We start from the raw sequence: 24,539 nt of genomic DNA, 5'->3' as shown, positions 1-24,539 counted from the left end.
CTCCCTCCCCTGCTAATTATAGTTACTAGCTCCTTTGATGCTTGTCTCATAAACACCAAGTCTCGATGAATTTTCTATAAGCATGTGAAACAAAAGATTCATAGACCTTACCTGATATTCAAACTGAAGCACATTGCCATGAGGCTTCACTCTGTCTGTCTGCCTGGTGGGTCTTTTCACACCATTCACTAGGCCGATTAACTTTATTGAGCCCATTATAGTTTTGAGCAAATCAGTAAAATCGATACATTTGAAAGCTTAGGGCTCTTATGGAAATAAATAGTAGAGTAAGGGACCATGGTTAGAAAAGAACAGAAATTGAACATGTGGTTGATGGGAACGAGACGAAGACCGCATTTTCTCGTTCTGCCATGCACGCTTTGTCTTTTTATGATTCTTTTTCTTATGCATTTTCATTTTTTTGCCGACATTATGCATTTTCAATTTTCAGGGTGAAACTTATACAAAATCCATCAACATAAACTATATATATATAGCCAACAAGGACATTATAGACTACTTAAATGAGTTAAAACCTTTCCTTACAAGAACAACAAATCTACTAAAAATTAACTATGCTATATGTAAATGTTTAAACATTGCGTTAAAATTAGTTTCAAAAAAAACATTGCGTTAAAATTAATCAAAACAACTATATCATTTTCGGAAAGAATGTTTTAAATGGATGAAGTCAATCGAATCCAAGCATATATGATTCCTTATACCTTGCATATATAACACCCACCATCACTTGTTAATATTTTTGCATATCTCTCTAAAGGGTGTATGATGACTTTCTCCAAGTTCCCATTATACCATCAACACTTGGTTGAGGAAGATCATCAAAGGCTATTGCTAGAAGAGTCCAAAAAGAATCTATACCTTACTCAAGTTTTCAGTGCATGTTTATTACCAACAAGGAACGGTCAACATTTTTTTTCTTTACAAAAAATGCAATTAGAAATACAATCAGTCTTGAACATAACCAGATGAAATATTTGTATTGGAGCCTTAAAATTTTTAATATTCATAAATTTATTTTATTTTGCTATGATACATGCTTAAATTTATAACATCCAGTTATTAAACTATTTTTCTATATTATTTAGAACTCTTAAAATTTCAGGAAGGAAGAGATCATAATTCAAAAGTTTGGTTATGCAAGCCTTGCGTCAACGTCAGTTCAAAGTAAAATGATTCTATACTTACTTTTTAGGTTTTGACCAAAAAAAAAAAAAAAAAACTTACTTTTTAGGTATACATTTATTCAAAATCACAGTGTTTTGACAACTTATGTACACTTCGTCTCTAATCAAATTCATGCAAGAAAGAATAGAGAGATTAAAGTTTAAATGTATATCAATAAAATTTATGTCGACATCATAATTTAATCTACAACCAATAGAAATATGAGGCTACAACCAATATAATTAACTACCAATGGACCCATTTGGTCCATGTGCTAGCTATAATAAGCACATCAAACTAATTACATCTGCTTTTTTTGTTGTTGTTGCCGCCAGTCCTTTATTTGATGCTGAGTGTTTTAAATGTGAACTAAGATCTAGGAAACAGTTTAAGATGGTCTCTGTCTTTGTCATATTAATAAGAGAGTGAATTAATCTAAAACATAAATAAAACTCCAACCGTGAATCCAGCCATGAAACTCTTTTCAATATTTTTATTTTTATTTTCTAGTCAGAAAAGCTCTTTTTTTTCCTATAAAGATTTTTTTCCATACAACGATTGATTCCTTTTTTTTTATTACACTGTGTGTTTGGCTTTAAAGCTTGTTTGTTTCTTCTCTATCTCTCACTCCCAGAGATCTGTTTCTTTATCCTTTTCTTGCTTTCACTCTTCTCTCCAGTGAGAGAGAATGGTGAAGCTTTTGTTGTTGGTAGGGCTCATTGTAGCTTGCTGGCTGATACTAGGAACTCAAGCAAATGAGTATTTAGACTTCAATGTAACAGAGATAGACCGCATTGAGGAACTAGAGTTTGGATTCTCCAAGTATAGCTCCAATCTGAACCCTTTATTAGTTGGTCTCACTCTTATCAGAGGAGCTGACTCAGGAGCTGGTACTCTCTCTGCTTCTGTCACTAGATCTCTCTTTATTTACTTTTTTTCTTATGTGTTCTTTTACCTTTTTGTGTGTTCTTCACTTTATTCACTTCAACTACATTCTTCTCAGCTTGTTTGTTTGTTATGTCTCTTGTCCCCTTCCAGATTTTAACTTGGTTTTTACGTTTACTGTTATGTATTATTCACGATTCCTGCTTAGAATAATGTTTCTATACACAAAATTTAAGTAATTCATATGCTCAGAGTATGTTATGTTGTGATGTGTCACTAGAAAAATATTTGAAAGTGACTTAACCTGGATTTGGTTGTGTCTTATCACACAGTTTGTTTGGATGGAACATTGCCTGGATACCACTTGCACCGTGGACATGGATCTGGAGCTAACAGTTGGCTCATTCAATTAGAGGTTTAGTGAATGATTTGTTTATCTATGAAAGCTACTGTTTATAGTTCTCCATTGTTAATGTTTATTATTATGATAAATAGGGAGGAGGATGGTGCAACAATGTCAGGACATGTGTATACAGGAAGAAGACTAGACGTGGATCATCTAACTATATGGAGAAAGAGCTTCAGTTTACAGGAATATTGAGTGATAAAGCTCAAGAAAATCCAGGTTTAGTCTCTCAATATTTATTCATGCGATGTGTGACAATGTCAGTAATTTTGAGGATTTACTGATCCTCATTGTCTTTTTTGCAGACTTCTTTAACTGGAATAGAGTTAAGCTTCGTTACTGTGATGGCGCTTCTTTCAGTGGAGATGGTCAGAATGAGGTTAGAATCATTACACTATTGAGTTAAATAGAGGCTTTGTTTTAATTTCTGTAGATTTGAGCATCTTCTTGGCTTTGTTTAAAAAAAAATTACAGGCAGCACAGCTTCAGTTTAGAGGAGAGCGTATCTGGAGAGCAGCCATAGATGATTTGAAGGCCAATGGAATGAGATACGCTGACCAGGTTTGACACTTAAACCTTCTCTTAATCTACACTTCAGGATCAAAGACTAAGAGTAGTTTCTTATGAACTGTTTATTGTTGTGTCAGGCACTTCTCTCTGGATGCTCAGCTGGTGGTTTAGCAGCTATCTTACGCTGCGATGAGTTCAGAGACTTGTTCCCTGGTTCCACCAAAGTCAAGTGCTTGAGTGACGCAGGCTTGTTCTTGGACACGTTAGTTTATTTATCCACCAAACTCTCTTGATTAAGTAAACTGTTACTGAGTGGTTTGTTTCTGTTAATACACAGAGCTGATGTGTCTGGTGGACGAACAATAAGGAACTTATACAATGGTATAGTAGAGTTTCAGAGTGTGAAGAACAACCTGCCTCGTATCTGCACAAACCATCTCGATCCAACTTCGGTAGTACATTCTCTCATGATGCTATTGCAAACCGGAAACTAACCATTCAAAGTGTTGTAGTTTATGAACTCCTTTTTGTTCTGTGCAGTGTTTCTTCCCAGAGAATCTGATCAGTCAGATGAAAACTCCACTTTTCATTGTCAACGCAGCATATGATACATGGCAGGTAAGGAACATTACATTGCTTAGGTAATTCTCCTTTGATGGTTATGCTCACATTACAAGATTTGTTATAATCAGATACAAAGCAGCATAGCTCCAAAATCAGCTGATCCTAGTGGGTTTTGGCATGACTGTAGACTCAACCATGAAAAATGCACCTCTGGTCAAATGCGGTTCTTGCAAAGTTTCAGGGATCAGATGCTGAGAGTAGTCAAGGGCTTCTCAATGTCTAGACAGAATGGTTTGTTCATAAACTCCTGCTTTGCTCACTGCCAAACCGAGAGGCAAGATACTTGGTTTGCAGATGATTCTCCTGTCATCAGTAAAAAGGTAAAAACACAAATCAAAGTAACACAGAAGCAAAGGCCATTTGTTCCAGGATCTTGGTCTCTTGTAAGAATCTGATCTTGGCTTTGTGTTATGGAATGTAGGCAGTGGCAATAGCTGTGGGAGATTGGTATTTTGATAGAGCAGAAGTGAAGTTAGTTGATTGTCCTTACCCATGTGACAAGAGCTGCCACAACATGGTGTTCAGATGATTTTGATTTATATACATAAACCTTAGAAAAGCTTCTCTCAAACGGAGAGAGGCTTTTGTATCCTTAAGCATTAACCAATGTCTCATTGGAGAATTGTATTATTAATTTTGCTTCTCTGGAAAAACAATAATAAAACCTCAAAACAAAGTTTTAAGTGCAATCAAAGAGAAATAATTCTTCTAGCTAAACTAATCTTTTTATTTCATAAAATATCAAACAATATAATAGTGAAAAGAGTAAAGAGAATATACAGAGTGTGTTGACACTTGACAACCTGGTTCTAGTGTGAGAGACAGCTATACAGTGTTCCCCACTTTGTGATGATTATATGTGTGAGTGTTTTTCTTCAACAAATGATCTGAAACTTTTGAAGTTTGAACCCTGTCCACTACTTTTTTTTGTTCTCCTCCCTTCTGGATCTTCTTTCATGGCTTCTGATTCTCAGACCGCAACTGCAACTATTTCTGAAAAGGTAAGCTAGCTCAGATATTCTCCCTCTGGTTTTATAGAACCTTATTACATATGTTTATACTCATCTACGTATGTATATGTACCTGCAACTATGAAAGTTTGGTTAGAGTCAAGGAGATAAGATTTGTTTTGTGTCTTTCATTGTTTTGGAATGCTCAGTATGGTTTTAATCCTCTTATTCTGTAAGAATCCGGAGAATTATTAAACAATAATTAGAAGAAGTTGTTGATGATAGCACATGGTTGTTTTAAGAAACCATTGAAAACTCTTCTTACATTTCTTAAGTATGATTAGAGTTTCACAATAAACTAAGCAATAGTTAGTGAGTTTTCTATTTAACAAGAGAATAATAGAGTATGTTTTACTTATACCTGATGCAGCCACTGGAGACCAAGGTGAACGACGAGGCTAAGTTGATGGAGAAAGAGATTGTTTTGTCAGAAACTGTGGATGTGGTGAAAGATAAACCGGTTTCAGATTCAAACCTGACGATTGAGGAGGAGAAGACTGTTCAGACTCCTGCTGGTGTACCGGAGAAAGAGATACCTGCAGATGTGGAGGAGGCTGCAGAAGTGGTGAAAGCAGATGAATCTAATGATAAGGGGAAAGATGAGAATGGTGAGGAGAAGGTAGCTGAACAAGTGGGACTTGAAGAACCAACCCTTGTGAAAGAGGTTGTTGCAGTGGTTAATGTCCAAGCAGATGATGTGGAGAAAGCAGAAGAAGGGAAAGGAAAAGATGAGAATGGTGAGGAGAAAGTAGCTGAACAAGTGGAGCTTAAAGAACCAACCCTTGTGAAAGAGAGTGTTGAAGAAGTTAAGATTGAAGCAGAAGAGAAGCTAGCCGTGGAGAGTGTTGCTGAAGAAGACAACAATGATACGGAGGAGGAGAAGAAGATGGTTCATGTTTCTGAATCAACAGATGAAGCCGTAGCCAAACAGGTGGAACCAGTTGATGTTCATCTTGTAAGAGAAGTATCTGAAGAGACTGTGGAAGACAAAGTCAAAGATGCTGAGGTTCTTGAAGTCGAGCCAAAAGTTGAAGTAGTAAGAACAGAAGAACCAACAGTACAAGCTGAGGTTGAGCTTGAGGGGAAGCTGGAGGATAGCACTGTTGAGACCAAAGACTCCAAGGATGAACAGACTTCTGAATCTGGTTCTTCTTTGTGTCCTAAGGAAACTGTAACAATAAACCAAGATTCAGACACTGCCACCAAGATTCAGACTGATGGAGACGCTTCCTCTCCTCCTGATGTCATTGAGAAGCCCATTACTGAAGAGAAGCAAGTGGTGGAAGAACCATCAAAGGATGAAAAAGAGAAAGTGAGTGAAGAAGCCAAAGCTACAGAAGATGAGAACATCAAAAAGGACACTGAAACACCTGCTGCAGATGTCCAGAGCGAAGAGACTTTGAAAGAAACTGAAGGAACCAAACAAGAGGAATCAATCACAGAGAAAGTACCAGAGGTTGCAGAAACAGCAACTGTTGCTAAAGAGATCGAAGAGCCAAAGCCACAACCAGAAGTCACAACCAAAGAAGAAGTTGTTAAGCCAAAACATTCAAACAGCATTATGTCAAAGGTGAAGCAGTCTCTTGTCAAGGCAAAGAAAGCAATCATTGGGAAGTCTCCAAGCTCTAAGACTATCACAACTGAAGAAACCAAAGAAGAGATCATAGCCAAGTGATGGGTTCCTTTGAAGTCTTTCAAGTGTTTATTTATTTATTTTGTTGGTTTTGTTTCGTGTGGGAGAAGAAAGCAGAACATTCTTTTCATTGTTGTATGGCTTTGTGTGGTTATAAGTTAATATCTGTAATCAAACAAAGATTTGGCTTTGTGTTATGGATGTGTGTTGAGACATTCCAGACGTGTAATTAATCAGCGATCCAATATGGGCCGTAATGGGCTTAGATTAAATTCCAGACAAGGTCCAAAATATGTAAGAGTGGACCCAAATGCTCGGACCAACGTCGGTCGAAAAGATAAGAACAAATGGTCTTTTTTAATCAAGATATTACCACCTATTTTATAACAAAGAAAGAAAAAGGAGAGGAACCATTTTGATTAGGACACCACGTTTAAAGTAGATACATATAATAATAGCATGTCTAGTGTTAATTTGATGCCATGGTTACGCGTTGCAGCGTTGGTGTCGGCCATAATATTTTATAATCAAATAAAAACTAAGATATTAAATCAATAATGGTGATTTTATGAAAGTATTGAGTGTTACGAAAGCAGCTTTAGGGAAAAAGAACATATGCTATTATGTTGGACAGAGTAGAATGATCCACACTGCGTCACTAAGGATCTCACAGCTTTCTTGCTTTGGCTCCAAAGATTTTTCATATAAGCTAGGCTTTGCTGTCATAAGATTAGATTCATAATGTACATAATGATGTGTAGCTCATGCATATTTATATCTACAGCCAGCCATGCATCTATATTGGTACCCATACGATACAGCGAATACAAACTGAGAAAATGAACATACGGAAGGAGTGTAAAGTAATCAAGCATATGCCAATGTTTTTATGGAGCATGGTCTTGACACGTGAGAGGACGGCCGGAAAATGTGTTGACAGACCTGAAGGCATGTGGATTATCCACGTGTTATGATCCTGTAGGTAGAAGGTGTGAGAGTTATATGTATGGGCATACCGCTCACCGACCTATACGGCGGGGATTGTCCCGGCCCACATTCGTATTCCGACAACAATATGGTTTGATAGTAATGTTAAGGTTGTAAGACTTATAATTGGTTGTGCTTGTGCTACGTGTAGCTTGTGGGTTAAGCCAATTAAGTTTCAACTAATACGCTAGTTCTAGGTTAAACATTTGTGTTTCGTGCTCGCCATCTACATCCATGACCATTTATTTACTCCCACATCATCTTCAGTTTAAATGATTCCTATAAAATGATTTTTTGGTCCAGAACTGATAAATCTGAGGATATTAGTTTGTATTATCACATGAAAGAGTAATCTAATGTATTAATGTGACACAGTCACATCTTTATGGAATTTTAATTTTAATATTAACAGATATACTGTTTAATCTCATTAGTAATGTTTTGATCAATTGGATTGATGACTCATAACATATAGTAAAACTAAAAATTACAAGAAAAGTTGATTAATAAAAACTATATAATTCATGAAATATTTAAATTATTAATTTGAGAGTTATGTTTGATTAATTTTTGTGGAATATTATTGTTGGATAGTACCTCTTTACCACAAAGAGCAAGGATAGACAACGTCTACCAAAAATAAAAATTATTTATACCCTTAACTATTTATAATAGTTTCAAGATTCAACACTTTCCTATTTATTTTTAACATTTCATATCAGTTTTTTTCACCTTATTATTCAACACATATTCGATTTTAGACAGTAAAATAATTTTGTATAATAAAATTCAACTTATTATTTATTAATTAATAATTATTATTTTATGTCTAAATTAGTTTATAATAAGAATCTTGATTTTAAATAATTAGAAAGATATAAAAATATAAAAAAAAATCTTTTAAAAATGACATATATCTTTGATAGTCATTAATTTGTTCTTATTCAACATGATGAATCTACTCAACATCAAATCATTCATATCATCAAATTTCATTTTTTCAACACATTCCCTATAATGATTTGACTGTTGGATCTTTTCTATTTCTATTGTACATATAGTCTAGATAAAAGAGAAGTACAAATACGCTCATAAAGTATATATGGTCTATATATAGCGAGAAGGTGTCAAAGAGTCCAAAATCATCAAGAGAAGTTATCTTACAACTTAGTGGCTTATCTTGTAAGAAATTTCAAGATCTTCAAAATGGGCGCAGCCACTGTCGTAGAGATCCTTATCGCTATCCTCTTGCCTCCTCTCGGCGTGTTTCTCAAGTTTGGCTGCAGCGTAAACTTTCTCTTCACTCTGACTACTTCTGTGATTTCTTTTTCATCTTATAATTACTCGTATAATAAAATTGTGACAAGTTAAATTATTTTGTTGTTTTACAGGTTGAGTTTTGGATATGTTTGATATTGACGCTGCTTGGTTATATTCCCGGGATCATCTACGCTGTTTATGCCATCACCAGGGAATGATTGTTCTTAGCTCTTCTGTTCTTTCCGTTTGGTCTCCTCGTAAGCTTTCTTCACTATATATCTCTCTCCCACAGTATATATTTTTATAATTGTATAAAGCTACATACGTGCATGTGATGACTATAGAACGAGTTTTGGTTAAGCTGAATCTTATTTTATTTTATCTATAGTTTAAGGAATCTACTGACCAAGCTTAATTTTACATTTTGCTGTTGTGTAGGGGGAACATGCTGCTTTATCGTGTTAGTTCATTGGGAGTGATTCATCATTTATTTTATGTTATCAGCAATTAATCATCATTGTTGTCCCTTTTTATTACTCCCTCCGTTTTTTTATATAAGTCGTTTTACAGCTATTCACGTTGATTAAGAAAACCATTAATTTCTTATATTTTCTAAGCAAAAACATCATTAATTATTTACCTAACCACAATTCAACCAATAGAAAAATAGAAGATATATTACCATTGATCATACAATATTAATTATTAATAAATTTTACATAGAAAACCGAAAACGACATATAATTTGGAACAAAAACATTTCTCTAAAACGACTTATATTAAAAAACGGAGGGAGTATTATATAATTTATGTTGATCTGAAAAAAAAAATCTTGGTTCATTTGAGGCCATTTTTATTTCGTGTTATAACTATTGGTAAAATGCTGGAAGTGGCGTAGGTTTGATTTGGACCACTACAATAGAAATTTAAATCCTACTTTATATAATTCCATGGTCACGTCTCTCAATTCGCCACAAACAATTTTACACCATATGATAAAATTCACGTGGTCCATGAGATACACAACACAATCATCATCCCCACCACATGTTAATAGCCCAGTTTTTAAATATACGATTACGATTAATTATCGAATTGAATCGACCATACGATCAAGGCACTCTCCACCCTTTAATCTTCTTTTTTAATGAAATTTTACTGTTAAAAAAAAAAGGATTCCAACTGGATGCCTCCTACCGAATTTTAAGTGTCTAGTGTCTACATTAGTGTCATGCACTACAACAAGAGAATAATAAACCATATTAACGGTGAAAAATGAGGAAGACAAAAAACAATGCAAGTGATATCGACAACCAGCAAATTTATAGTAATTGACGTATGTAGCATGTTGCTAAAGCATTTTCTTTGATTTGGGGATATCTAGACTGAAACCCAACTTTTAAAAAAAAAGTAGTATAAACAACTTGTCCAATTCTGAGCTTTTTTAACGAGGCCTAAAACATTGTTTCATTTTCGTCTGCCCAAGTCTAAAGCATTATTTACATGGGATAAAACATACATTTTATTGTTGTTGGAACTTACCTCTTCTGTTGCTTAAATATTCAATTTTGGTTAAAAATATATTCATTTTTGGTCGCTAAATGTGTAGTCGATTTCACGTCAACGATAGTGGATGCTTATCATACCTACTTTTGTCTGAAACGGCATGTCGTTTTGTTGAAGGGATAAATATTGTCATGCTTTATCTACAAAATAAATGCAACATGAGTGAATGTAACTAACGGTTATTTACAGTAATACCTTTTAATGTCGGTCACAATAATTATATCACGAGATAATGTGACGTTGATATACATATGTGACGTTGACCCTTTGGAAGTTGGATCATAACGTCTGACTAAAAATTCATAATGTTGAAATACATGTATCACCGCCGACATCACGGGTATGTGACGCGCTAAGTGAAACTATATGGATGTTCCTAATGCTGATGCTAAATTTCAGGAAACTATATAGGAAATTGAAAAAAGAAAAAAAAAGGTAAGCACCACGTGGCTTTTAAGTATCTCAAGAGTTAGGTCTATATAATGTGAGAGGACTTGAAGGAGAGAGTAAAGAAGAAAGACACAAACACACTTTGAAGCTTTAATAATTTCACACAAGCATCAAAAAGAGCTAAAAAGAATATGGGAACAGCTACTTTCATAGATATTCTTCTCGCTATCCTCTTGCCTCCTCTTGGAGTCTTTCTCAGATATGGTTGCGGGGTAATTAATTTTGCATAGATTTTTTAATTAGTCGACTCATATAATATGTAGTTCTTGATTCACATATTCACAATAAATATGAATTTTTAAATATATTTTGTGGCAGGTAGAGTTTTGGATATGTTTGGTTTTGACGCTGCTTGGATATCTTCCTGGGATCATCTACGCTCTTTTTGTCCTCACCAAATGATTTACCATCTATCCTCTTTTCTTGTATCTTCATCTCCTTGTAAGCTTTTTCTCTTTACTCTCGTTTCTCTATATGTTAACATATACACACATGTCATGATCATGCCCATGGAACGAGATTTTAGAAGATTCTTCTTTTGGTATAAACTTTTATTAGTACTAATTTTCATTGGGAAAATCAAGTATATGTTTAGGTGGTGGTGATGTTTAAAAAAAAAAAGTTTAGGTGGTGGTCAACCCTACTTGTGACAAAGAAAAAAAAGAATTGTTTTTTTTTGTCATCAGAAAAAAAAAGAACGAGGTGGTGAACATACGCTATACACCATGTGAATTCAGATGTTTTACACACAGAATCGTCAAAACTAAGAACTTATGTTATGATAATAATTATATTTCAAGTTAGTTTTAATTAAGATATTATTAATGGTATTTTCTGAAACAGACCAGATCAGTAAGAGCATGATTAAACTAGCCTCAATTTGGGGTTTTTAATTTATGATTTGACATTTGTTTTTTACATTTTCGGCTAAAAACCGGTTCTTATATTTCTTATTTAAAAAACGGTTATTAGTTTTTCTTAATTAAAAGATATGAAATTCTTAGTTAAAAGATAGAAAACGGTTCTTAGCCGAAACTAAGAAAACTAAGAACTTCACCATAAGAATCCGGATTAATCATGGTCTAAAACTGCTGATTGAGAGAGTTTCTGAGTTTTTTTTTTTTAACATTTGCATATTAGACTCGTTGTACAAGAATTTTCAGATAACTTTTTAACTTTGCATTTGTTGTTATTATGTAGGAACAGCTGTTTCGTCGTGTTGTCCTCTACTCGTTATGTGTGACCGATTCATCGCTTCTTATGTTGTGTTTGCATTGTTATATAATTTTCTGTTGATATAAAGAAGAGATGGTTTGTTACTTAATTGGATTTTTAATGCTATACTTTGAAATCGGAATTTGTGTTGCCTTGGTCGTAGTAAGTCTAAACCTTACGTTATATAGCCCCTCGTTACACGCATCATTTCATCACCAATAAATGGCCCCCATTACTTGGCACCGTTTGCGATACCCACGAGGAACAACAAACGCACTCACCTACCGGTTGTTATACCTAAGCTTAAAACAACAACATCACGATGTTATGTATACAGTTTCTTGATTTCTCATTAATTTGTCCAAGCAATCAAATCAAGCCAAGCTTCAGAAACACTCTGAGCTTAACTTGAGCATTGATCAAAACTCTTACTTCAATGGTCCAAACACAACTCTCCAAGAGATAATCTCAAAGCACTTAAGACAAACCCTCTTTGAACTGCCATTCTCTTCGACACATGGGACAATGAGCTTGGCTCGTCTGCGAATTCACCCATTTCAATATACAGTGCAGATGAAAAGCGTGGTTGCAAGCTCCCCAAACTTCCCTAACACCATAACAAAACGGTCTTAAGACGAACACTTTTGTTTATTTATCATACAATAAGCAAGTAAACAATGTTTCAGCCAGCATGAGAAAATGTGTGCGTCCTAAGTAATATAACATGAAAAGCAGAGAAGTTTACTTAGAGGACAATCATCCCTTGCAATCAGGGGCAACAACCATCAAAAGCCACCCGACATATCCCACACGTTTTCGTCTTGATCATCCCATATCCATGAAGCAACTGCATGCCATCTGTCCCAAAGTAACCCCACCTTATTGTAAGAGCTCATGTGCAGGAGCTGAGATTGTACATTAGCTTGAGAAGGGGCTTACTCTGTTTCAGGACATAACAAGTAGCATAGTAAAGTCAAGAACAACCATTTCATTTACTCTTTACTTGTGCAACAAAACCCATGCTTATAGGTATTTTCAAAAATCCTAGTCTAATGTATAAGCATTAGTTGCGTGGACCACAAGGATCATCATAAAATAACTATTAGTAGTCATCAGCATAAAGGTTGTCTTTTCATCCACATAAACAAAGAAGAAGTATTTGCAAAATCAGTTTTGTTTACGAATTCAATCGCCTCTGCTCTGCTCTCGATGAACTTCTCACCCAGGGCCAGGGATTCACTGACTCTCTGGTTCAGTTCTCCATCAAACCGGTCTTGTAACTTAACCCAGTTTCTGGTTTATTCATTTGGTTCAATTAGTTTTTCTTGGGTACTAAGAACAAAAAATACTGGGCCTAGGTTGGGCTTGCTGTCATATTTTATCCCTTATGCTCTATATTTAGTATCCACTAAAAACATGTAATGATCAATCAGATCATGAATCCAATCTTTCATGCAAGTGTTTTCTTTTCTTTTTTGAGAACTGGCTCTCATATAATGTTGTTTTAGGACTTTAGTTTTTTTTTAACAAGAAGGAATTAGTTTTGTAAATATCATTTTTGTATTGCATTTTCCGTATAAAGTTTAATTTTCATACATGTTATATATATATTTTTTAGCAAACAAAGTTAAATTTAGAACTTGGAATAGTTCTACAAAGTTGCGGGAGAAGAGATGGATAACAGAGCTGTTTTAACGATCAAATCAGCTTCTACATTAGCTAAACGCAAAACATGGATAAAAGAGATAGAGATGAAAGAGCGAGTCAACACACTGATGTCGTAGAGAACGCCTTTCAAGACCATATCCTGTCCTTGAGTCTTCAAAAGCGAAATGAGGTTCTTAGAGTCAGAGTGTATCTGGATACTGCTGACATGTGAAGAGAGTGCAGCGGACATAGCCGCTTTAACCGCCAATGCTTCAGCTACTAGAGCTGAAGGAACAAAACACAAGTGAGATGAGGATCTTTCTGCAAAGGAATTATCGGTATCACGAAGGACCCAGCCCATTCCGCAGTTCCCTGATGAAGCTTCCCAAGCTGCATCTGAAAATAATGACCACGTGTAAGAGTTAGCAGTTGGTAACGATGGAGGTGGACGATGGACCACACACTGTGGTAAATTTTCATACATGTTATATATATATATATATAATAGTGGTTAAAATAGCGGGTAAAAACATGATGTAATCTCTTGCATATACACTATACATGTTAAATTAAGTTTTACGGTCGAGCTCTAGGAATGTTTCTCAAGTGCTAATACATGTGAGTTTGTTTTCTTCTTAACAAGAGAAATATTCGTTTTTTTTTTATTTTCTCTGGTCCTATTTTTTGGGGTGAGAACTAATCCTGGGGTTGAACAGTTAAAGTTAAGAGTGGGGATGCATGTGTTAGGTGCAAATAGATGGTACGCATTACTCTCAAATTAGCCAGTCAATAGAGACCGACGAGCAGTGACTATTAAGGAGTCTTGCAATGATTCCACATAGTACCCAAATGACCTTTTCATGATTCTCACTTTATTTTCTACTTTGTCGGCAATTTGTTGAGCCTAATATATACACTTTTTTTTGTTTATGGACCAAGTTATATATGTGCACTAATCATCAAAACGTTTATGCGGTCAAACGTAGTTATAAGCTGCGTTGTTAGTGTTAATTTTTTTTGCTATGTATTGCGATTTGTGAGTGACATTTGTTTATCATATAGTGATCGAATCTTGTAGACTGAGACACTAACAAATCATGAGTTATATAGGCACCACTACGAGATCACTATACTTACAACCATTTAATAAAATAAAAGGGAATATTTTGGTTAATAATTGGCAGTAAAAGTAAGTGTGTGTGAACCAAGAAAAGGCTCTAAGCCAAGCAAAAGATAAGAAGAGGAATCAAAGTACTCACAAAATGTACCTTTTGTAAATAAAAACCCTGCAGCCTTATGTGTGGGGAAGAACTGAACAGGGACCTCCCCTCCATGCAAATAATATCTATCATATAAAGATTTTGATTCTACAGCTGGTTTCAAATCTTTGCATTTTTGGTATTTTATCTTAAATGAATCTCAGTATATGATCGAGCTTCAATACAAAAAGTATAACAAATACTCATATTTGTAGACAATACTGTTGTTAATTTGGTTTGATTAGTTTAGTTCCTTGGCTATGTCACGATTCACGCCTGTCTAAATAAGAACGAATGACTTGGTCTAAATTACTTGTATATTGGATTATGTTCTAGCTTATAGTCAATGTAAGATTTATAACCTAAACCCATGGTCGGATATGAGATTGTGTGGGTAATAAACAATAATTTTAATATATAATTTGGGAATCTAATTTTATGTGTGTATCTTTCGAAAAAAAAAATTGAGGGCCAAGACTAGTGTTTCACTAGACTGTCTCTAGATCCAGCCATGCCTGAACCGATCCTAAAATTTAAGAAACCATAAAAAATCCCGAGCAAATTTAATAAAAAAAATATTTTACAATTTGAAGATCATAGGATCTATATATATATATATATATATATTAACGTTTTAGAATTTAGGAAGCAGTACAAATGTTTTATTGGACTTTTTCCATGATCGACTATATTTACATCCTGAATATGGGTCTTTTGGAGAGTCCTTAGATCTTTTTTTGTTGAAAAAACGAACCAATACATTAGCAATATAAATAGAAATGATTCTACAAGTTGAAGCTTTATCAATCTGTTGGCTATCGTTTGAGTACGTCTTCTGATGATCAATTTGGTTCCACGTAAATGAAAACAGAGTCCTTAGATCTTGTTATTCCAGTTTTTATATCATTCTTATAAAAATAAAATGAACGAATTTTGGTGATGATTAAGTTTGGTTCTATCGAAAAAAATTATTTCTCTTAAAGTTAGCTAACTTTAAGAACCTTCTGTTCATCTTTATACAATTATGACGATTTTTTTTGGTGTACATAATGACGATTTTAGGAGGACTGGGACTAAGGAACAAGAACTCCACAAATCGTCCTTATGATCTGAATTAAATTATTGAACTAGCTAGACGATGAAATCAGTGAAAAAATATTGAGAAGCTAACTGTAAATAAAGATCTATTATTAATATTTTACCCCCAAAAAGGATCATTATTAACTACAATTAAGACACAATCAATACACCCTCATAACAAAGGACACATCAAATAAAAAGAAAACAATCTACATAGAATCCAATCAACCTTTGATCATCATCATTCATCAGCATGCCTTCTCGGATTGGTAAGGAGAGAGAGTTTGGCGCTCAGACTCAGAAACACGAGTGGCATGAAACTTGGCGATGAAGGCAGAAGCTTTGCGGTCAATACCAGGTTCAGCCACCCAATATCGTTTGTCCTCGTCACTAGCCATTGCTTTGCGAGTGTAAACGACGTCGTCCCAAGAGGCGTCTACTTCCACTCTGTGAGATCTTCGTGTTTTAAAGAAGCTGAAGAGAGAGAACCTCTTGCTACTTTTTGATCTGTTACCTCCCATTAGTATTTGTCTAGTTTTGGAACAGAACAAGAAGAGACACGAAAATGAAGAGAGGTTGTTTTAATGTGTTGGTGCTATAAGTGGAGATGTGGGTTGTGCATGTATTTATAAGGAATATGGTTCACCAAAACACAGTAGCTAGTGAAGCAATAATATAATAGTTTAACCGTTCATCCGAAAATGTTAAATATCAGCAGACAGCAGTACGTAGCAATAGCATGCAGCGATACAAAGTCTAGTAATGATTTTTTCCAGTGATTCGACTTCATTTCAGTTTTAATTTGTACTTTTTATATAATATGTATTCTTTTAAAAAAAACTCATTGATATTTTCTTTGGTTTGTTTTATTTGTCTTTTCAACAATATGTAAAAAAGTTTCATATGACAACTTAAAGTTCGGTTCGCTTTAGGTTTTGGTGTGGCTCAAACCAAATTATGCATCTCTTTCTCAAAAGCATATCAGTAAATTTGAATGTTTTATCACGAAATTCCTCCTCACTCCTTTGCATTTTTATTTTTGGGAAGTTTTATATCAATTCAAGAAACAATGTCAAATTTTCAAAAGTAACAATTGTTCAAATATAAAGAGTGCAAATCATAATAACCGGGATGTTATTATCGGTAATCTTTATGGGAGATCGAACGGTGTGGATGGAGACACGTGGACTACGCACACAATCGGATGGTGGTGAAGATTTAGCAAAATCTCATGTAATAGTGTGTTGGTTTAAACTTTCAACTGACCCCAAAAAGCATTGGTTAAGCATCCAAGTTCTCTGTTTTGTTTGGTCTTTTAGCTCACACTTTCTTTCTTCAACCTCTTTTCCTCTTTATAGTATTTTTTTGGAACCAAATCTTTTTAAGAAACTGTTTTATTATTAGTTTTTAGTTACATTGGAATTTTCTTTTGTTATTATCAAACTCAAAAATACTCTTACTTTTCTTCTCCTTCTTTTCTTTCCCCGCCAATCTAAGCAACTCTTGCCTAACTAAGGCCACTTTCATTTTTTCAAAACACTGTTCATTTTAGTCGCTAGATCCTCAACTAAACCTATGTATTTTTTTCACCAAAGAATCATCGGTCACTAATATTTAGAATGGGAATATAAACACTTTTTCGCTTGTGGAACTTCTAGAATTTAGATCTATAATCTCTCTTTTATCTAAAGTAAATATTTAAAAATTTTGATTTAAAAAATAATATTTTGTATAACTTTTTTTTATCCAGAACACAAGAGAACTAACTCTACTAGGAAAGTATACATTAGGAATATAATTCTAGTTTAACCTAACATCTGAAAGATGACTCTCCATCACTTGATTATGTTACCATCACTAAACTCTTTTAAGAACAAATATAGTATCAACCAAATCAATTATTTGAACTGAATCTCTCGTATATTTTGTTAATTTCATTGAGCTTTCCTAGATCTTAATGATTAATATAAAGTGTCTGAATTTCTAATTGACCGAACGATAAAAATTACAATACGTTAATTAAGATTTGAATGACTCTATTTGTTCAAAGTTAATCAGTCAACTATTGTGTTGAATAATTACACGTTTGAGTAATGAGGATCAGGAAACTTGAATTTTCTATTTACGCTTGCTAGCATGTGAAGAATTGTAAAATAGTTTTTTATCCAAACGCCGTTAGCAATTATTAATACATAATACGCACGATTTTTCTATGGTTTCGTGGAAAATAAAGTTAGGTTCGTGCTTTCTAACTATATCGAACGTAAGTGAGGGAACTAATTATCGGTTTCACATTAGCACAAAAATTAACTATATTTTACTCGAAAAAATACAATATAGATTTAAGTAGAAAAGTCCATATATAATTTGGTAGGGATGCAGTATTGCTATTATATAAGATTAGCACACAGTCAAAAGAGAAGTGAAAAAGCTATACACTTCATCACTAATTAAATATATATTATGCCGCTTTCATAAGATAATATCCTAATCTTCTTTGGTAATCTTTCACCTATAAACTGCAATTCTTTTTAGCTGTAAGATTAGCATGTAAAAACGGAACATAGTTTTAGAATTGGAAGTTGATTTTTTGGTCTTGAAATTCGTAATAGGGATATATATAAGATGTGTCGTAACTTGTACGTAACCAATATATCAAGAAGATAACAAAAACAATTAGCATTATTTATGAATAATGAGATTGAGAACTGCAAGTAAAGCTAAATTACTTTTACAAAAGAAAAAGTAAAGCTAAATTTCACTTTCTAGGCTATGCTTATGAATCGGTTGCTAAATCTTCTTGTGGCGTTTCTTCTAGTAAGTAGTAACAGTTAAATATAATGTTCTAAAAATCGGTTTTGGACGGTTTTTTTTGGTCTATCCAAAATATCTTATATACAGAGTCATCTAACGATCCAAATATTTTAGAAAAGTTTTATCATATAATCATTATCCATGAAGTTATTCATCAATATTTGCATAGGTAAATCGATGTACTAATCAGAGACGTTTTGCCTTCTCTCCTTCAGCTCTGTTCCCTCTCTAAGATATTACACAGAGGAAGTGAAGAGAGAAATCTCTGTCCGGCGTTAAACCTTTCAGGGAGTGAGTTCGTTCCTCGCCGGTTTGGAGACGGCGATCGTTTGCTCGCGGTTCAAGCATCACTTCCGGCATCGACGGTTTCCTTGGCGTTGCATGGCCGGCTTTAGTTCCAGCGGCTTATCTTTCCTTTGGATGAGTCGGCTGGCTTTTGGTTCTGGCGCGCATCATCTTCTTCTTCGATGACGGCGCTGGCTCTTGGCTCCGACCTCGATCCATTCCTTTTGGATGTTGTCGGCTTTACTCCAATGATCTCGACGCGGTGGTTCTTTACACGGTTACCTGTTCCGGTTCGGTTCCGGTGGTCTCCGTTTAGAGTTCGTCGTTGTCGTGCTGGCCGGTGGTTGACAGTGGAGGATTGGCTTCAGGGCACGTGTCCCATCCTCGCTAAAACGTTAACGCGTGGAGAAGTTGCAATGGGTCCACCGTCTTCATCTTTGGGCTTATTTTGTTTTGATTCTGTTTTGTACTGAACTTATTGGGCCTTTTTGTATGTTTATCTTGTTAAATAATATCAGATGGCAAAAAAAAAAAAGACGGTGCATTTGGCAAGTACGTCATAAACAAAACATTTTTTTCTAAAACAATTTTTAGAAAATCAGTCTAAACATGCCTTGTCGCCTGCCTATACACTAATCGCTTATGAAATACCTAATCACCGTCAGCCGATTTTAATCATTGATTAAATCATAGTCCCTTAAAATAGGGGGAAAAAGAATGCATGAAGTTAGCTAGTCTCGAATTATTACTACAATGTTATGCAGCTGATTGGCTACTAGTGTTGTTGGTAGTGACGAGTAAGAGAATAACTCAAAACACGTGAATCATTTCTAAATGCTATTAAAATATAAAAGTTAAACACATCTTATGTACAAGAGCGTAAAAATTCTCCACTCATCAACTATTCGTTTTCATTTACGTGGAACCAAACTAATCCATCAGAAGAAGTACTCAAACGATAGCCAACAGATTGATAAAGCTCCAACTTGTAGAATCATTTCTATTTATATTGTTAATACATTGGTTCGTTGTATTAGCTTAAGATGATATATTCGAATTAATTAGCTGTAATCACTAATCAATTACAATGATTATATAGTAATGTTTTTGTCTCAAACGAAACGAATATATAGCATAACTGTGCACCCAAAAATAAAAGCTAATCCATATTTTAATAACATCGTTTTCTAAGCTGTGGACTTTGTTTTTCCTTTTCGATGAATTTTACGTAGCATGAGACTCCTATGATAGAAGACACGTTATTTGGCTTTAGATGGCACGATGTTTGGAATGAATTAAGCGATATGGCATGATGTGTTCATGTCAGACAGCGTCCAAAACGACATGTAGTATGTTATGCTATTGCTATGAGATGAGAAGCTTGAAAGCAAAATAGGTTCTGAATTTTTGGGATTTATAACCAATTTACTATTAAAAAAAAAGACTACAAATTTGAGAAAAATAGTTTTTATGAATTATTTTAAAAAATTTAGGAATTTTCACTTACCTATAAAACCACTTCTGCTTGAAGGGAGTTGGAAAGAGAAAGAGATAGAAAACACCAAACTGTATTTTAAAAAATCTGTGTTGACTTTTACAAGATCATAACCCTCCACAATAATTCACTCTTTCCCTACTCATTCATTATAACAAACAAAAGGGTTACAAAATCATCATACTGAGATTGAATAATAGTAACAAAACAGAGAAGATAATGAATATCTTGGACTCTTCCCTCTCTAGTTTTCGTGTTTGCAGATAACAACAGATAAATCATAAACCGAGCCATGGACACTGCTTCCTCGCATGTTCAGGTACTAACCTAGCCACCATCTCCACAGGCACACCTTTAAGCTCTGCTTTCACGCAACACATTAAAAAAACCATGAGTTTAAGTCACTGTAAGATATATTTTGTAAGTATATAACAATTTGAAGAAGGTGGTTAGTACCATGAGGCTTGAAGTTGAATAGTGGTGGAAGGAAACGTCCATTAGGCAACCGTGCATTCGGATCTCTAAGCTCGTCAAAGAACGGGTGGACCAATGCATCCAGCTAATAAGCAAGATCACAAAATCTCAAAAACATAAGATAAAGAGACAAGAGAGGTCTTGCAAGAAGAAGGAAAGTGAGAGAAGTTGAAAATACTCACAGCAGAGCAACGGAGATTAGGAGAGTATTGAAGAAGCCTTGAGACCAAATCAACAGCTTCTGGAGGCATCCTCTTGTGGAAAATCTGAATTACAATGATCAAACATTTTCAGTTAAAAGCTACTCAAAGAAGACACTGAACTTGTTAAACTTGATGGTTGCTTACCTTATGCCATGGATGAGCTTTAATCTGAGGGAACTTGAACTCAGTGTAATTGGGGTTCATGCATTTGATCTCTTCCCTTGTTGGTGTTCCCAAAACCTATCCAATACATGAACACAGTCAAATATACTCATTACACAACAGAGAAGTGTAACCTGTGTAGTTACTAGAGTTAAAATGTTATACCTTTATAATCTCTACAAGCTGATCAACACCACTCTCACCAGGGAACAATGGCTGTCATGAACAAAAAGAACAGATTAGGACTTGAAACAGACCAAAGATGTTTTTGGTTTGAAATTTTTATTACCTGTCCAAGAAGAAGCTCGGCGAGAACACATCCTGTAGACCAGACATCAATGGCTGTAGTATACTCAGTTGCTCCAAAAATAAGCTCAGGTGCTCTATAATACCTTGAGCATATATATGAAATGTTTGGCTCTCCTCTAACCTGTTCCAAGAATCAAGAATTGATCAATAAATAGATTCAAATAGAGAGAGAGAGAGAGTCTCATCAACAAACTCACCAATACTTTAGCGCTTCCAAAATCACAAAGCTTCACTTGATGTGTGTGTGGATTCACCAACAAGTTCTGAGGCTTTATGTCACGATGACACACGCCAATACATCGGTGAATGTAGGCTAAGGACCTAAATATCTGCCAAGACATATACAAGACTCTTAAGAGAAGACCTCCAAGGAGATGAGACAAGTCTTTGAGATTGATATATCTACCTGATAGGTGTAGAGTTTGACGTAGACGATAGGCATGCGTTGGTTAAGTTTGTTGTAGTGTTTGATAACTCTGTGAACTGTCTCAGGAACGTATTCGAGGACCAAGTTGAGGTAAAGCTCGTCTTTCTCGGTTGTTGAGAAGAAGCAGTGTTTTAAAGAGACTACGTTTGGATGGTCGAGTAGCCTCATTGTTTGTAGCTCACGGTTCTTGTACCTACGGTCTTGCAAAACTTTCTTTATCGCTACAGTTTCTCCTGTCTCTAAACATTTCGCCTGTAATAAAAAAAATATCATCTTGTCAGTGGTAAAGACATATGGTTTGATAGAGAAGAGGAGGAACAAAAATACTCAAAACTCACTTGGAAGACAACGCCGAAGGAGCCGTGTCCAACAACTCTCTCTGCCATGTAACTGATTGTCTGCAATTTTAGCATCCCAAGAAGATTCACATTAGCTAATGCAAATAATCTCAGGGCCGGTCTTGAGTATAGACTGGTGAAGCATTGGACTATTGTCCAGGATATTTTTTAAAAAATTTACATATATATATACCCCAAATTTATAAAAAAAAAAACTTATATAAACTCTTGCTAAATTGTTTATAGTCTCTAAAATCTCCGGTCATGAATACATTCGATTCACTTAGCTAATGCAAATACACTCAGGACCGGTCTTGAGCATAGGCTGGTGAAGCATTGGCCTATGTCCCCCAAATTTTTATAAAAAATTTACATGTATATAGGCCCCAAATTTATTTTTTAAATTCTTACGAATTGTTTATTGCCTCTAAAATCTCAGAACCCGGCCTTGAATACACTTGAATAAGTTTATAAAAGATCGGTTTTGTGCAGATACAAACCTGCTTTGGCTGGCCGTTTCTTCCACCTATGGTAGTAACTATAATATGACCAGTCTCTGTGACATTGCCGTTTACAATTGTAGCTTCCATTTCCTGGTGAACATCAATCAAGTCAGTTTAACAAAAACGACAAAAAAAAAACAGAATCTGATACAAAAAGGAACATACTTTATCATCTTGAATTTTCATGTGATTCATCTCCTCAGGTAATCTATCAACATCAGCAGTAACGTTTCCGTTAGAATCTCTAACCGCGGCACTAGGCTCCACGCCCACCGTGGCCATTAAAAACTTCTAAAAAGAAAAAGATTATCCTTTGTCTTCAAATCTTGATCAGATCAAATCCTGCAGCAAAGAGAAGAGGGTACTTAATCAACAAAGCTAATCTCAAGACTCATCTGGGAGCTAATCACCTAAGAAGCAGGATCTAGCAAAAATAAGGAAAATATTTGATGGAAAAGGGATAAATCCATAAAAATAACAAAAAAAGACAGAAACTTTCAACTCAGACAACACGCAGACAATCAAATTCAAACTCATCTTGGCTATATCTACCGATCTATACATTCATTAGATCGGAGATGAAGCTTAGAGACGTACCAGAGAAAACCCAGGAATTTTGAGATCCACAGGAAGGGAGGGAAGATGGGTTGATGATGAATCCCCTTCTCTCTCTCTTTTCTTCTCTCTCTTCCTTTTTTTCAGTTTGGTCTGAATGATAATAATTTTGTAAGAATAAAAATGGAAGCTTTGTGGCTGTGCTTTTTAATGAGGGGAGCAATGCTATAATGCGCTGGTGACAGTCATATCTTAAAAATCAAATCAAATCCAAAAATAAAAATTAATTTAATAAAAGATAAGAAGACATCGGAGTTAGTAATAAATTGGAGTTTGAAAGTACATCGGGTTTGGTTTTTCCTTTTTGACCATTCAAACTTCTTCTGCCACCACCACTCTTCTAATCTAATTACCTGTACTTATATTAATGCAACCTACTAAAAACGTTGATCTTCTCTATTTTAAAATTTTAGATTGTGATTAGTTGGAGTGACATACTTACAAAGATAACTCTAAATAATGCTAGCTGGTTTTAATCTAAAGAATCAAGATTTAAAGTACTTCATTCTGCATAAATTTAATGGTTTTATTTTAATAGTTGATCCTTTTTTATTGTTAGCTTTTTTAGAAAAAGGAGTCAAACTCCTAATGACAAAGTTGATAAAGCTAAATTGACTAAATTGCACTAATTCTTTTATTATTTTTATTTCTTTTATAGATGTACAATAATTAGTTCATAAATGCCATACAATTGTCTGCTAGTATAAATTAAGAGAACCTAGTTTAACAACCAACAGCTATAAATATAATGGCATTTTCCAGCCAAGTATATAGTTTATAATTGTGGTTTTAGTTTAAATCTAAGAACCGAATCATATAATTAAAATGGATGGGACATTTTGAAATTTTGGACAAAGCTGGTGAAGGTGGGGTCGGTGAGAAAACGACAAAGTAGGAGTAGTTTGGCTGTTTTCTGTTTACTATTACATCCATGAATACGCATATATAATGGATATATCGGAATATGCCAAAGAGTTTACAGGTTGAACCGGGACCATATGTCAAACGTGTCGGAGACGCAAGAAAAAATTAAAGCAGAAGAAAAATAAAATTTTCAAATTTATCAGCGTCAGCGACCACTTTATAGGAATGGGAAAACATATCTGCCGTCGGTGGACGGACCAGCGGAAAGTAACATGTTTAAATTGGGCTTTGTAGTGGGTCTTGTGAAATAATGTTTAAATCTATGATCAG

General features: G+C 34.7%; 6 protein-coding genes across 7 annotated transcripts; 4 read left to right on the top strand and 2 right to left on the bottom strand.

The window, feature by feature from the left end:
• The first annotated feature begins 1,607 nt into the window (after nucleotides 1-1,607).
• Nucleotides 1,608-4,330, top strand: LOC106439108 (pectin acetylesterase 12). Its single transcript, XM_013880474.3, has 10 exons — nucleotides 1,608-2,078; nucleotides 2,406-2,488; nucleotides 2,569-2,698; nucleotides 2,785-2,858; nucleotides 2,954-3,040; nucleotides 3,127-3,251; nucleotides 3,327-3,441; nucleotides 3,530-3,607; nucleotides 3,682-3,933; nucleotides 4,035-4,330. The coding sequence occupies exons 1-10, from the start codon at nucleotides 1,877-1,879 to the stop codon at nucleotides 4,140-4,142; spliced, it is 1,254 nt and encodes a 417-aa protein (XP_013735928.2). The 5' UTR covers nucleotides 1,608-1,876; the 3' UTR covers nucleotides 4,143-4,330.
• A 26-nt stretch (nucleotides 4,331-4,356) lies between these two features.
• LOC106439107 (translation initiation factor IF-2) lies at nucleotides 4,357-6,471 on the top strand. Its single transcript, XM_013880473.3, has 2 exons — nucleotides 4,357-4,614; nucleotides 4,994-6,471. The coding sequence occupies exons 1-2, from the start codon at nucleotides 4,471-4,473 to the stop codon at nucleotides 6,296-6,298; spliced, it is 1,449 nt and encodes a 482-aa protein (XP_013735927.2). The 5' UTR covers nucleotides 4,357-4,470; the 3' UTR covers nucleotides 6,299-6,471.
• A 1,877-nt stretch (nucleotides 6,472-8,348) lies between these two features.
• LOC106385877 (hydrophobic protein RCI2A) lies at nucleotides 8,349-9,076 on the top strand. Its single transcript, XM_013825778.3, has 3 exons — nucleotides 8,349-8,530; nucleotides 8,635-8,760; nucleotides 8,942-9,076. Exons 1-2 carry the CDS (start codon nucleotides 8,450-8,452, stop codon nucleotides 8,719-8,721), a joined length of 168 nt encoding a protein of 55 aa, XP_013681232.2. The 5' UTR covers nucleotides 8,349-8,449; the 3' UTR covers nucleotides 8,722-8,760; nucleotides 8,942-9,076.
• Nucleotides 9,077-10,469: 1,393 nt separating this feature from the next.
• LOC106439109 (hydrophobic protein RCI2A-like) lies at nucleotides 10,470-11,876 on the top strand. Of its 2 annotated transcripts, none has more exons than XM_013880476.3 (3): nucleotides 10,470-10,731; nucleotides 10,838-10,960; nucleotides 11,726-11,876. In XM_013880476.3, exons 1-2 carry the CDS (start codon nucleotides 10,651-10,653, stop codon nucleotides 10,919-10,921), a joined length of 165 nt encoding a protein of 54 aa, XP_013735930.1. In that variant the 5' UTR covers nucleotides 10,470-10,650; the 3' UTR covers nucleotides 10,922-10,960; nucleotides 11,726-11,876. The 2 variants fall into 2 exon arrangements, with proteins under 2 accessions (XP_013735930.1, XP_013735929.1); XM_013880475.3 differs by having other exon boundaries at nucleotides 10,497-10,731; nucleotides 11,720-11,876.
• Nucleotides 11,877-15,813: 3,937 nt separating this feature from the next.
• Nucleotides 15,814-16,448, bottom strand: BNAA03G29190D. The gene has a single exon (XM_013885482.3). The coding sequence runs from the start codon at nucleotides 16,239-16,241 to the stop codon at nucleotides 15,969-15,971; it is 273 nt and encodes a 90-aa protein (XP_013740936.1). The 5' UTR covers nucleotides 16,242-16,448; the 3' UTR covers nucleotides 15,814-15,968.
• A 3,920-nt stretch (nucleotides 16,449-20,368) lies between these two features.
• On the bottom strand, nucleotides 20,369-23,563 carry LOC106439111 (shaggy-related protein kinase gamma). Its single transcript, XM_022716498.2, has 12 exons — nucleotides 23,328-23,563; nucleotides 22,896-23,072; nucleotides 22,728-22,820; nucleotides 22,228-22,287; nucleotides 21,869-22,141; nucleotides 21,660-21,791; nucleotides 21,443-21,583; nucleotides 21,319-21,369; nucleotides 21,136-21,231; nucleotides 20,971-21,054; nucleotides 20,771-20,873; nucleotides 20,369-20,675 (listed from the first exon to the last, which is right to left on the bottom strand). The coding sequence occupies exons 2-12, from the start codon at nucleotides 23,010-23,012 to the stop codon at nucleotides 20,593-20,595; spliced, it is 1,233 nt and encodes a 410-aa protein (XP_022572219.2). The 5' UTR covers nucleotides 23,013-23,072; nucleotides 23,328-23,563; the 3' UTR covers nucleotides 20,369-20,592.
• Nucleotides 23,564-24,539: the final 976 nt, after the last annotated feature.

Source organism: Brassica napus, chromosome A3 (genome assembly GCF_020379485.1).
Source record: "Brassica napus cultivar Da-Ae chromosome A3, Da-Ae, whole genome shotgun sequence".
In the NCBI taxonomy this organism is placed as follows: domain Eukaryota; kingdom Viridiplantae; phylum Streptophyta; class Magnoliopsida; order Brassicales; family Brassicaceae; genus Brassica; species Brassica napus.
The sequence above is the reverse complement of the archived record's forward strand: the minus strand, read 5'-3'. Positions and strand labels throughout refer to the sequence as shown.